Source organism: Nansenia antarctica (assembly GCF_963989245.1).
Source record: "Nansenia antarctica genome assembly, chromosome: 6".
NCBI classification, from domain to species: domain Eukaryota; kingdom Metazoa; phylum Chordata; class Actinopteri; order Argentiniformes; family Microstomatidae; genus Nansenia; species Nansenia antarctica.
Genome location: NC_137676.1, coordinates 51,171,921 through 51,185,881, shown reverse-complemented (window position 1 = coordinate 51,185,881; position 13,961 = coordinate 51,171,921). Strand labels below are relative to the sequence as shown.

At 44.1% G+C, this 13,961-nt stretch overlaps 1 protein-coding gene across 1 annotated transcript; it reads right to left on the bottom strand.

Annotated features, from left to right (window-relative positions):
* Positions 1-401: 401 nt before the first annotated feature.
* On the bottom strand, positions 402-7,155 carry actr5 (actin related protein 5; the record flags this gene model as incomplete). Its single annotated transcript, XM_080534627.1, has 9 exons — positions 402-719; positions 983-1,115; positions 3,550-3,689; positions 3,869-3,976; positions 4,564-4,725; positions 4,963-5,180; positions 5,344-5,513; positions 5,816-6,054; positions 6,760-7,155. The coding sequence occupies 9 exons, from the start codon at positions 7,153-7,155 to the stop codon at positions 402-404; spliced, it is 1,884 nt and encodes a 627-aa protein (XP_080390753.1).
* Positions 7,156-13,961: the final 6,806 nt, after the last annotated feature.

Below are 13,961 nucleotides of genomic sequence, written 5' to 3'. Positions count from 1 at the left end.
ACCCACATTCTGACATATGCTACTTTTCAACATAGCTTGATTGAATCATTGTTCCTTCTAACAAATTAGAAACTCTACAAGTACATTTACATTTTACATGATGATGTATATATATATATACATATTAAAAAAACATATAGCACAATGCCACTGGACCAATGATCTTTACAACAATAACCATTCAATATGAGTGGTCCATTGGGCCATTGGTCCATCCCTCCCAAATGTCGTTGTTTGGTACCTGTACTATATCAATGACAATAAAGACCATTCATTCATTCATTAAAATCTATGCTGCTTTGTGATTACAAAACGCAATTTCGAATGTACACAGGGTTTCTCCTGTGGCATCAGGGACTAAGGGTCCATTTGGGGGGAGGGGCTCAGGTTGGGGGCGGGGCTCAGGTTGGGGGCGGGGCTGTGGCGTCAGACATTGCGGTGGACGACAAAGACGCTGAAACACCGGTGGCGGGCGAAGGAGCTACCATCGGGGTGACAGGCCCTGGTGGTGCATCCGTGGGGCGTGGTATAAGCTTTGCTATCGACATCGGGATGAAGGTGTTAGAGCAGGCGTGCTCGCTGAGGTACTCCCCTCCCTTCTCCTCGTACTCTTGTCGGCTGATCCAGCCGTCCGCTGCCCCCCCTCCAGAGGGGTTCTGCAAGGCCCAGTCCCGAGCCCCGTACCAGGCATCCAAACCTGGCCTCGATGCCATCGACACCTGGGGAGGACAGACAGTGCACTGTTTCACCATGCATGTTTATATAATGTCTACTAGAATAGAATAGAATCCAGGAGAGGGCTCATTGTCATGCATGGTCTTCCAATTTCTACCTCCACTAGCCTCTCCTGATAGAATCTGCTCTGCTCTCAACATTCCTAGACAACATATCACTACTAGTAAGCTTACTGTGCTATCTAACTAAACCTTGTCCTTATGCATTCTTAAAAAACAGAGTCCTTTATAGTTTAAAGTCTGTGCACCTGGAAGTGGGACTGGAAAGGCCTGATGGACAGCATCTCTCGTTCCATCCTCTCCTTCATGCTTGGGTACTGCATGTTCCCTCCAGTCAGGAACACGTTGCTCGCAAGCGCCTCCTGCTGCTCAGGAGTGTACCTGCACATAGTCAACCAGACATATATGAATGAATGAATGGTCTTTATTTGTCATTGATATAGTACAGGTACCAAACAACGAAATTTGGGAGGGGGGGCTCCCCTGGTGCTAGGAAAAAAAAACAAAAAAAACAAGAAGGGAAAAGAGCTGGTTTACATAAATAAAGGCTATGTACACTATCCACTATACTATACAAATAAAACACAGTGCTGTACTCTATGCTATGCTATACCTATTCTAACATTTCCTATCTCTGAACCTTATGTACCCGAGGGTTGTCATATTGCACATAGTGTTATTGCACATTCATTTAAAGTGTCGCAGTTTGCAGGTTTGAAATGTTTACAGTTGTGTTTCAGTATTGCACTTGATTTCAATCTAGTAGCTGCCATCAAATTGTCTAGATTGTCCAGGGCCTAGAACCTAGGTCTTTGCTGTGTTCAGGGCCTGAATGGCCCTGGGGTAGAAGCTGAGCTTCAGTCTATTTGTCCTTGCGGACATGGTCCTGAACCGCCTGTCCGAGGGCAGCCGAGCAAAGTGTTCGTACCCAGGGTTAGGGCTGCACGATTTGGGGAAAAAATCGAATTGCGATTATTTGGACAGATATCGCGATTGCGATTAATTTGCGATTATTATTAAAAAAAAAGGAGTTTTTGTAAAGTGTGGCCATATCTCCGGCTAGGAAGGTCGTATCAACGTGCAGTTTGTTTGTACGTCTTCAGGGGACTTGGAGGCTCCCTCCTCTAGCACCCCCACAGCCCGAGCTACGAGTGAAATAACTAAACTTACATTGGGTTGCTTTAAAGTTGGGTTGCTTTAAAATCAAGCTTCAGATTAAAACATGTGATGGAGCATTACTAACCTGACTCAGGTGGTTTGTTTCACACAACCATCTAGGAAAGCTTAATTGGAAGCTGTTTGGAAAAGGGCAGGTACTTTCAAAAAATACTTGGCAGGTGATTGGATGAATCTGTCTATCACCTATTTTCAGAGAGCATTACCACATGATACCATCAAACTATTAACTGCTCTAATTCTAATGCAAGGATGAGAACTTAAAAGATATGAATTGTATATATGATAACCTCATCTCATCTAGACAGGTGGCTACTTTCTAAGATGATCCAGCTATTAAAATGATCATTTGGGGATACACTGTGACTATAACTGAAAGGACCACATCTAGATGACTCGGTCAACAGTCGAACTGATGAATGATAGAATGGTGGTCTCTGACTATGGAGCACAGACACACGTCACCTTGACTTAGGAATCTGTGACATACTTCAGCCCAAGGCTAGGCTAGGCTAACCTCTGCGTCTTTAAAGCCGGCTGGTGTGAACGAATGGTATGAGGTTATGCATACAGGACACATTCATGTTTGACAACAGAACAGTTAACTTCCATGTATCCATAAGCCTGCTATACTATATAAACACCAACCCGCAGGTTGCTGAGACTGTCAACTCTGTGTCTGTACTTTAACGGCGGGTTAGCATGAGTAGCTAAGCTAAGCTACCGTCTCGAAGACTACAAGTTAGCTAAGCTAAGTTTAAGGCTGGACTAACAGCACCAACATGCACTTGGCTGGTACAGTTAGTATAGTGAAATTGTACACTTACCTGTCGCAATTATAACATACTAACGTTTATCATACGTCCAGTAAGCCATGTGGTGTCTAATTGTCTCCGTTACGTTAGCCCAAAGTCTCATAATAATTGGACTGACTGTCGTGACACAACCTATGCCTGCGTTCGTAAATTCGCTCTGAGAGCGCCGGGTTCAAAGTCATAAAGAGACCAAGTAATTTGATTGGACAAGAGGCATTCCATGAGTGCTGATCAAATTTCCAAAAGAGGTTTTAATCTCAATGTGACTTCCTGGTAAAATAAAGGTAAAAAAAATAAAAAATAAATAAAATAAAAATCGCAGGCAAATCGCAGGCTTTGCGATTAGCTAATCGCATCATTTCAAATCGCGATTTCGATTTAAAATCGATTAATCGTGCAGCCCTACCCAGGGTGGGATGGGTCTCTGGAGATCTTGGAGGCCTTCCTGAGGCAGCGTGTGTTGTACAGCTCTTCCAGAGAGGGGACATATATATGTCTAATATACTTCAGACATATCTACTTCTTGTGTTTTACTCAGTCCTCTACTTCATGATTTTCACAGAGTTCACACTGTGACACAACAGAATGTGTTGCTCCTTTTTTAGTTAACATTTATTTAACCAGGTAGGAGGTTAACCTCCTGGTAAAAAGGCATGGCAGGGAGCTACCAGTGTGTACATAAAATAAAATGTAACAAAGATACAAATACACATTTCTAACCTACATTTCTAAGAAAACTTACGAGAGGACACGTATGGCTTATTACCTGGGTAAGACGTATTGCAAAAAACAGAAATAGAGAAAGGAAATGTGTGATCACATACCGGGCTAAGACTAACTGCAGAGTCTCTGTCAGCCCCATCTGGTCCTCTCCTATTAGGGAGGGCTGGAAGAGGATCTCCGGGAGGCGTAGGCGCTCCGTACCCACAAACAGCTGATGGTACTCTGCCATGTTGAACACCGGCTGTGAGAAGAAGAGAGGTGAGGTGAGGAGAGGAGAGGAGAGGAGAGGAGAGGAGAGGAGAGGAGAGGAGAGGAGAGGAGAGGAGAGGAGAGGAAATTACTTTTCTGATTAACTCCTAGTAAAGGTTTGAAAGATTGTTATTTAACATTAAAATACTATATTATATGCTATTTATTTACCTGTACAATACTGATGGGCTTCTCTGCCTCTGTGTTTTCCTCGCTGAAATCTGGCTCCATCTCTGTCACTCCGTCCCCTTCATCCATTGGTTGCTCCAGCTCTGACACCTGACACACAAGATTGTTAATATAGTCAGTTTGTTTATTCAATTTACTCTTCACCAATTTCCAAGTTCAGGAAATCTACTCTAATCATAATGATCATAATCATAATGATCTGATCATAATCGTTAATAACTGACACTTCCATGGACCTCAGCAGATTCAATATAGATATAAGCTTGATGGCAACAATGAGGGCCAGGTGGAGCTAGTATATTATAATTTATACCTCAGATCTACCCAAGTGTCAAAGGGGTATAGGACCAGGGCATGGGTTCCCAAACTTCTTTGTTTTGTTACCTCAAATTGATGTCAATAATTTTCTGTGATCCCAACAACTTGATTGCGGGCTCCGCCAGCAGATATGACACCCAAGTGTATTCTAATTACCTAAATCATGCTCTTATTGGTTGTATTTTAATCCCAAAGCAATACAGAAGTGCAATACACAGACAACGTTTGTCTATACAAAATGGGGCTGAAAACTGAAAATCACAGAGGTTAGTTAGATTTTTTTCTCCGATTTCAAACCAAGTTTCGGAACTGCTGATCTAGGGGCTGGTATAGGCGTCAGTGTGTCTGTGACCCCTCACCTCAGTCTTGCCCTCAGGTCCTTCGTGCAGCAGCCGCTGTCTGCCCTGCTCCACAGCCACACCCAGCTTGTTGATGTAGGACTGCAGCTCCTCAGCAGAGTCCATGTTCAGTTCCACCAGGTTCTTATGGAACTGCTCCAGCAGCCCATCCTCCAGCAGCTCCTACACACACGCACGCACAAACACAACCACGCACACACACAGGAACGCACACGCACATGCACACGCATGTAAGTGTTACAGACAGACCTTAGGGGTCGGTGGAAGAGTGTGTGTGTGTGTGTGTGTGTGTGTGTGTGTATGTGTGTGTGTGTGTGTGTGTGTGTATGTATGTATGTATGTGCTTGTATGGCCTTTGGCTGTGTGTGTCTGTCTATCTCCATGTGTGGCGATCCTTGCCTGCACGGCCAGTAGTTTGTCCAGCCTCTCCTGATCCTGCTGCAGCTTCTCCCCCCTGCGTCTGGCGTTGATCTCCTGCAAGCGGCGCAGCTGCTGCGCCCGTCTCTCCTGCCTCTCCTCCACACTCACACAACCGCCCAGCACCTTGGCAGAGAAGGGCAGCTGCATGCGATGGACCTCCCGCTCATAGAACTCCGGACTGCGCCACTTCTCCAGCTCTGAGGTAGGGAGAGGAAGTAATACAGTCATACACTAAGACTATGTGAGTGTGTGTGTGTGTGTGTGTGTGTGTGTGTGTGTGTGTGTGTGTGTGTGTGTGTGTGTGTGCGCGTGTGTATGTGTGTGTGTGTGTGTGTGTGTGTGTGTGTGTATAACACAAACCTTGGTGGTAGTCTGTAGCCGTGTAGCTGTGTTCGTGCATCAGCTCCTCCATGCGGCTGAGGGTGACCGCAGCCAGGTGAACAGGGTACTTCAGCTGGAGCAAACGCTGCAGGTACGAGGCTGCATGACTCCCGCCCACATTCACACGCTTACTGTTCTCCGTGTCCAGCCTGAGAAGCCAACAGGGCAATGGGTATTACATATTATATTATATTCTCTATGGAGAGAATAGAGAGAATATAATATAATAGAATAGAGAATAGAATAGAGAGAATAGAATATAAAAGTTAGGCCTGTGACATACATTATGTGTATCTGCGTATCACATGTTGATACCACGCCTCATGTCATTCCTTGCATTACAATTAGCCTGTCCTTCAATTTCTACCTCCACCAGCCTCCTCTGTATCAAATGGGTGGAAGGCAGGTCAAACTCGACTTGATGTGGGGAGCCACGGAGGAGGAGTGTTACCTGCCGTTGATGACAGGGAGAATATGAGAACAGTGGTAGCCGGAGGAGAGGACTATGCCGGTGTGAGGGGGCTGGAGGCTTCGTTGAGCGTTGTTGTAGTAGAGGCTGTACATGCTGTCCACGCCGTAGGAGACGTGAGGAACCCTGTAGCATTCGAAGAGGAGCTCCGACATCATTTGGCGACAGTGCAGCGGGTTGCACACAGCCTCGGTCAACACGATAGGGTGATCCACACTGCCCTGGTCATAGGAGATGGAGAGACACGACATGACTCCCCCAAGGAACTTCCCGAGTGATTCATTGGACATTTATTTCACTCCAATAACATTCAGCGGCGCAGTTGAAGCTTCTAATCACAGGGTATATACAGGAATCTAGAGGTTAATTTCAATACCTTTCTAAGACTTTTTAAAGACCTTGTCAATAATTTTCCAGACCTCACCACCACTTCGAGCTGTAACCGTTTACATCAGTGACACCTTTTAGTTTGCAATAGACTAGACCACTATCATACAACAGAATTTCCGGTTCATCTTTGTTTTTTAATAAAACTAATAAATTCACGAACTTTTACTAATAGTTTTTAGGACTCAAACTCTTTGGACAGAGTCTAATTCAGAAAAATACCTACAAAATTCAAGACCTCATAAAATCGTGATAAGACTTTTTAATACTTATTAAGGGTCTTGATTTTCCCAAAATTGATTTATCAACTTTTAATACTTTTCAAGACACCGCGGATACCCTGAATCAATGCCAGCGCATAACAGTCCCTGTCTATCTGGATAAGATATTATTCATTGTGCATTCTGCTGCAATGCCAATTAAATGTCGAAGAACCTGAACCCAAGAATGGTACTAGTGTGTACCGGTACATTGATGTAATAAAAGCAATCCTGATTCTGATAAGCTAGTGGTAAACTAACTCTTGGCTAGTTACTCGCCTCCTCCGAGTCTGCGCCAATTCCGAGGTGCGTGAACACGTAATCGAACATCAGCTCCTGCATCTCGAAGTTCACCACCACATTTCGGTCGAACTGACTCTTCAGAAGCCACCGCAGGGGCTCGAGGCTGGAGATGTCGTTGCCGATCTGGGTCTCACTGCGCGCCGCCCCTCTGCTTCTCGCCGCCACGGACTTGAAAATAAGCTTCGGTGCTGCGCTGAGATCGCCCTCTTTGCATGCCCAACCGGCCCGGGTTTGGAAAGAACCGTTGTCCATCACAATCGGGACTGGCGATGGTTGTAAACACTGAGCAACGACCTCGTAAATTGGATCGGGAGATGATTTGTAGTCCTGAAATGAGAATATTTGACATGCTGGCTCTGTTTTAGAAGTCATTTTGAATGAGTGTTACAAGAAAATACGGCCGATGGGAAGCTTAATATGAGCGAGTATAGTTCCGGTGTGTAGAGACCAATTATGCGCTAATTCACTGTGTATATCTTCACTCAATCAATCTTCATCACGCCAATTCTATTCTATTGGTTTTTCTTTGATAGAAATTCTCTCTTTCTAAATCTGACCACAGTGAATCTGACGCTTTGGACAGATAGTTCATTATAATAAATTTCCTCACTGAACATTCCTCTCACCCGCTTTTTATGACGACAGGTTATTCTTTGCCTGTGACTGATTCAGCACAGAACTTGCTTTGCTATAAAAAATAAAAAATAAATGTTTTATTCTAAATAGCTACCACCAGAGGGCCCTAGAGCAACTGAACAACCTGCATATGAATGAATGAGGATCAACAATAAGACATTTTCATCTGTTTCAAGCCAGCTATAATGAGCTACAACTCTCAATATTGATAGAGGTTAGTGGAGGCTTGAGGAGGTAGTGGGCAGGGTGGAGGCTCAGCTGGGGATGTAGGCCAGGGTCCTACACCCTTTGGCTCACTCCACCACCAACTCTCTCCACCCTATCACTTCAATGCAGTGGAGGCTGATGAAGGTAGGAAATAGAGAGCATCTCAACTGAAATGCACGGAAGGGTGTCACACATGCTCCAATTCCTACCTCCACCAGCCTCCCCTGCTCCGATGGTATAAGGGCTCAGAAATGACTGTCTGTCAGCTATTATCTGCATCGCAATTCTCAAACATTGTCTCTGAAATGTAAGCTTGCCCAAACCCCTACATGGAATGAAATGAGTGTAAGAGATATGGGGGAAACTTCCTCACGTTTGCACCAATCCTATGCTATGCAGGGGAATTACACCAATGCACACTTTAGGGTAGAGAGTAGAGATTTGGGAAAGAGCATATTTTTGACTGCATCAGCGTCAGCAGAAGCAGAGTCACAATGCCAGTACAGCCTTTCAGCTGAGCTGTATCACGAACTGGCAGGGGAGGTTGCTGCAGCATCGTGACTCCAGTGGAGGCTGGTGAAGTTAGAAATCGGAGGACGGGCTCATTGTAATGCCTGGAATGGAATAGAATGGAATGGAACACGTGTGTTTGATATCATTCATATATTACAATGAGCTCATCCCCCAATTACTACCTCCACCAGCCTCCACTGGAGTCACGACGCTGCTGCAGCCTTTCGGCTGAGCTGTATCACAATTCACCAACTAGCCAATACTAGGAACACACATCATTTACCTAAACTGTTCATTTCCTTGCAGCCAATTTAGAGAAAACATCAAAGCATTATGACTATCATTTAATTTATAGCAAAAAACAGATATTCCTAAATCCAATGTAATGTGAACAAATGGGTTATATTTCATAATAATTTCAGTCCGGAGAGTTATTATGTGGGAGGACATCAAAGATTTGGGAGCAGGCAGGGAATAAAGCAATACTGTGGCTAGATGTAGTGTCATTGAATCAGAAACACAGTTCACTGCTCAGGCACAAAGCTGAGTGAATCGCCTTGCTCTGATGTTAATAAGCAGATCTAGGTCATGGCACACACACACACACACACACACACACACACACACACACCCACACGCACGCACGTACACACACACACACACACACACACACACACACACACACACAGGCTCCCAGAAGGCAATACGTGACATTGTAGTGCTTGCGTCCTCAGCACAAGGAGGGAGTCCTGGCCGCTTGTTGTGCTTGTCAGACACTGATGAGGGATGGAGGGACTAATAGGCTACAAGCACTCTGGGACTGCCATCAGCTCCTCCATTTTGTGGGAGGATGTAAAGACAAGACTGTGCAGTTTCCAGTGACAGGGTGGTGGTGGGTGGTAGTGTGGCATAGTAGAGAGATTGAAATGAGCTTGTCATTGGCAGTCATACTGTATTAAAAGCTTAACAATATTATGTTTTTCACTGCTTATATCATAACTATCATTCTAATTTTGAAACCATGTTATGATGTTTTATATGGCTCGTCTTCCCTCTTACAGTACAGGGCAGAACGTGTTCCCTCCAATCTACCCTTGTTCACTTGCTTCACAGATCTAATAGGCTGAGATGACTGGAGAGGTGTGAGCTGCACAGTGAGAAAGAACTCCAGCTATTGTGTTCTATCTGATCTGTGAAGGGGAGTGAACACGGGCAGGTTGGAGGGGACAACTTTCTGGAATGTAAGTGCCTATTTCCCTCTCCAGCTCAGATCATGAAATTAAATGGTGAGATGTCCGGTCGAATCTCTCTGCATGCACAGTAGGGCTAGCAAAACGGGAAAAAGACAGCATCCAACTCTGTGACGAATGAATGAGAAAGAGAGAGAAGGGAAAGGGAAAGGGAACATGTAATAGGCTGTTTACGGTTTACATAATAGACTGTATGGCTAGGGCTTGTAATGAAGATTCTGAATGCCTTTGATATCACCACCACCGCCAACACACATCAAACTAAACGCCCTGGAAACCATTCGTGCCCCCTCCCATCTCTTCATCCCCCCCGCCCTCGTTCCCCTCCCTCCCTACGCCCCCTCACACACAGGGACTGTCACTACAGCTCTCTTCAGTCTCCAGCCCTGTAAGCATAACACATCTTTTTGGGCCATAGAATGATTAATCTGTTTGTGCACCTGTCACTTTGCATGCGTCCCTCACTGGGTGTGTATTGTCTGCATGTGTGTGTGTGTGTGTGTGTGTGTGTGTGTGTGTGTGTGTGTGTTCATGTTTCCTAATGGATTCAAGTGAAGAATTCTAATTTCTGTCTCTCTCTCTCTCTCTGTGTCTCTGTCTCTCTCTCTCTCTCTCTCTCTCTCTCTGTGTCTCTGTCTCTCTCTCTCTCTCTCTCTCTCTCTCTCTCTCTCTGTGTCTCTGTCTCTCTCTCTCTCTCTCTCTCTCTCTCTCTGTCTCTGTCTCTCTCTCTCTCTCTCTGTGTCTCTCTCTCTGTCTCTGTCTCTCTCTCTCTCTCTCTCTCTCTCTCTCTCTCTCTCTCTCTCTCTCTCTCTCTCTCTCTCTCTCTCTGTCTCTGTCTCTCTCTCTCTCTCTCTCTCTGTCTCTGTCTCTCTCTCCCTCTCTAGAATTCAATTCAACGTTGCTTTATTGGCATGAAATTCAGGAAATATGTATTGCCAAAGCATACAAAGCATAATGAAGACATACTGTAATGAAGACATAATGAAGACATAATGTGTGTGTGTGTGTGTGTGTGTGCGCGTGTGTGTGTGTGTGTGTGTGTGTGTGTGCATGTGTGTGTGTGTTATTTATCTTATGGACACTCATTTTCCCTCAGGCTATAACGTGACGTCACATATATGGCAGCAAGATTAGATTTCTGTCCCTCTCCTACCATTATTCTTAATTTATGATCATCTTCCTAATCTGTAAAATGCTGTACTATTTAGTTGAATTTCACAAAGTTTTGGTCTCTTTGACTTTCTCACAGCTTAGGAGCATCTCTCCCTGGACCTCAGCTGTCAACAGCGACCTTATGTTCTTAGTTCATTAGGTAGCCATGATTTCTTAGGCCTTCGTTTTTTACTGGCTAGTGCTGTGGTCACTGAGCCCGGGGTCCTTCATTGCTATTACTCATTGTTTTGCTAATTTAACTCTAAAAGGCTTTAAACCAGCTTTTCAATGTCTTATTTGATTTTTTTGCAACCGTGGCACATAATATACTAGTTACTTGTCACCAATGTTGCAAGCGTTCATCTTATAAACCTTACTGTCCTCTGTACACTGGTCTGCATCACACATTTCATTATCAAGAGAAATATGTATCTAATTGGAGTGCCAAAGTACTTGGCTTGACTGAATTTAATGCTACATTACAGAGGTAATAAAATGGCAAAAGTATTTGAATGATATCTGGAAAAGTTAGTAAAGATGGGTCGCTGTTTGATATATCTGACAGTATAGAGATATTCAGCTAATTAAAGCCCCAGTCAGTCAGTTTAGTCATTGGTTTGTCATTCACTGAGCTATTTGGTGAAGTAACGTCAGATATAGCTAAGAGTAACGTCAGATATAGCTAAGAGTAACGTCAGATATAGCTAAGAGTAACGTCAGATATAGCTAAGAGTAACGTCAGATATAGCTAAGAGTAACGTCAGATATAGCTAAGAGTAACGTCAGATATAGCTAAGAGCAATTCTCAATAAAATGAGTCTAGAGGTTGTTTGACTCAGAGGGGGTTCAGAGGGTTATATTTGACTCTGGGCGGTAACTTTACAAACAGGCTAGTCATGTCACATCAAAATGGCTAATGTGGGCTTTTAATAACATAAAAAGAAATAATGTCATGTTCCAAATAAGAATCTTGCTTTGCGTGATTGGTTTACTCTAATTGTTGGTTGGTAAGTAGTGCTGCATGGTCTGAGACCGGTATATGTTCACTGCAGGAGAGGCTGGTGGAGGTAGAAATCTGAGAACAGGCTTATGGAATGGAATGGAATCCAATGGAATCCATTCCATAGATTACAATGAGCCAATTGTCCGATTTCTACATCCACCAGCCTCTCCTGGTTCGGTGGCACAGTGTTAGTTTGTCTGAGCACTGACTTAGGGACTCTTCTCAGAGTTCAGTTTTAGGATCGTAAGAGCTGTGTGGTGAAGTGTGGCTTCAGGACTAGAGTTCAGATGCATCAAAAAAATCTATTATCATCTCTAAATAGTATGTCTACTAATTCTGCCCTCCATTCATCTGTTGGTGTTTCGATATTTCTACAGAATTATACATGCAGAGTCTCTATTGGATGCTTGCCCCATTTAGTGTAGCTGTGGTTGAGCTATAGTAACTGAGTGGACCCCATACCTACCTCCCATTCATACAGTGCAATGGTCTGGATAATATTATCAAATCTCTCTCTCTCTCTGTGTGTGCGTGTGTGTGTGTTTATTTAATCCTATGAATCACATATCCTTGTGAGCCATTTAGCAGAAGGTCTATGTTGCCTTCCCTACCATACAAAAAATCCTAAACCAGGGGCATACTGTGTGCCTACTGCTTTTGATCCAAGTCTCCGATCCCGTCCCATTGTGAGTGAAGGCTCTTGATTGGCTCAAGTGGTCTCATTTCTCATCCAGTCAGGCTTTCAGAATAGACAACCTGTGCTCCTCTCAGGCTTCCTGCCCAATTATTGTGGCCATGGCAACTATCTCAGATTATGGCCCCCCCATCCGGCGCAGGAAGGCTGGTTGGCAGGTTCTAAGCCCCTCCGTATCTTCCTCGCCTCCTCACAGACATGCCTCCTCTCTCATCTTTGCTGAATTAATCCTCGCCATTGTAGCTTCACCCAAAGCTAAATTGGTCGCCACAGCAACCGATTTAATGCCATCTCAGAGAAGAAGAAAAAATGTGTCTGAAGATCCTTTTTTTTGTTATGTAAAAATACAAATACAAATAAGAAATGTTTTGTGTGTTTTTATTTCTCCTCATGATAGGTTTGCACATTTCACTGGATATTTATTAGGATAATTTTTTTTAACTGAAAAAAAATGGTGTTCCATTAAGGTGCAGTTCAGTTGCAACTGAATTCAGTTGGAGGAGATACCAGTGTGTGTGTGTGTGTGTGTGTGTGTGTGTGTGTGTGTGTGTGTGTGTGTGTGTGTGTGTGTGTGTGTGTGTGTGTGTGTGTGTGTGTGACATTTGCAGCCTATCCTCTGTCCCAGCATTAGCCCTGGGTTTTGCGCATGATGGGGGAGGGAGTCTTAGTCACTGAGATGCCCCAAGGACTCTCCCGGGAATATTCTTTCCTCACCGTCCTCCAACACACACACACACACACACACACACACACACACACACACACACACACACACGTGCAAACGCCCACATAAGGACATGTGTGCCTCACTCACAAGTCACAAGCATGCATGCGCGTGCGTACACACACTCGCGCGCACACACACATACGCACACTCACACACACACACACACACACTTACACACACACACACACACACACACACACACACACACACACACACACACACACACACACACACTGTGCATGCCTGAACACAAATGGCAGCTGGCAAGGCAGCCTATAAGCCAAGCATGAAAATATGCGGAACTTTCTCTGCCCTCTGGGTTGATGCTAAATTTAGATCTCTTGTCTTCTTTCACGTTTCTCTTTTTGTCTTCAAAACTCGACATACATTATTCCTAAATTAATATCTCGATATTCTTAATTTATAGGCTACAATTATGAGTTTTTGTCTTTCTTTAAAATAGGCTTATTCACATTCAACATCATTAAATTCTAAAATGATGATGAAAACACTGTTTGAAGTCCCGGTCTTCAACTCCGTGACAGAATAAATGTCCGCAGCCATGCGGGCTATGCAACCTGATAACCGTTGTGCTTACAGTAGTAATGTGTCGCGGTATGTCGGAATCGATTAGCTACGGGGGAAAAGAGATGAGATGGATGCCTCGTCTTCTTTGAGATTAGTTAGAGGCATAACATTTGGATGTGTTATCGTATGTCTCTGGTGTAAAGGTTGTACACAATGTGGGCTGTATTAGCAACACGAGTGATGTCTCTGACCTAGGCTCTGGCGATATGAAAGGAAGGGAGAATGTCTCCAGCTAGATAGATGTGGCTATAGAGGCCTATGCGGTCGTGATCTGTCATTAGGCAGCTGAATGAGCACGGAGTGTAAAGGATGCTCAACGCAGATGAGTGAACAAAAATATAAATATTATCTTACAGGTGAAGCGGCCTAGAGTGATTTGTAATCTTTTCTAATTTTGAATAATAGAAA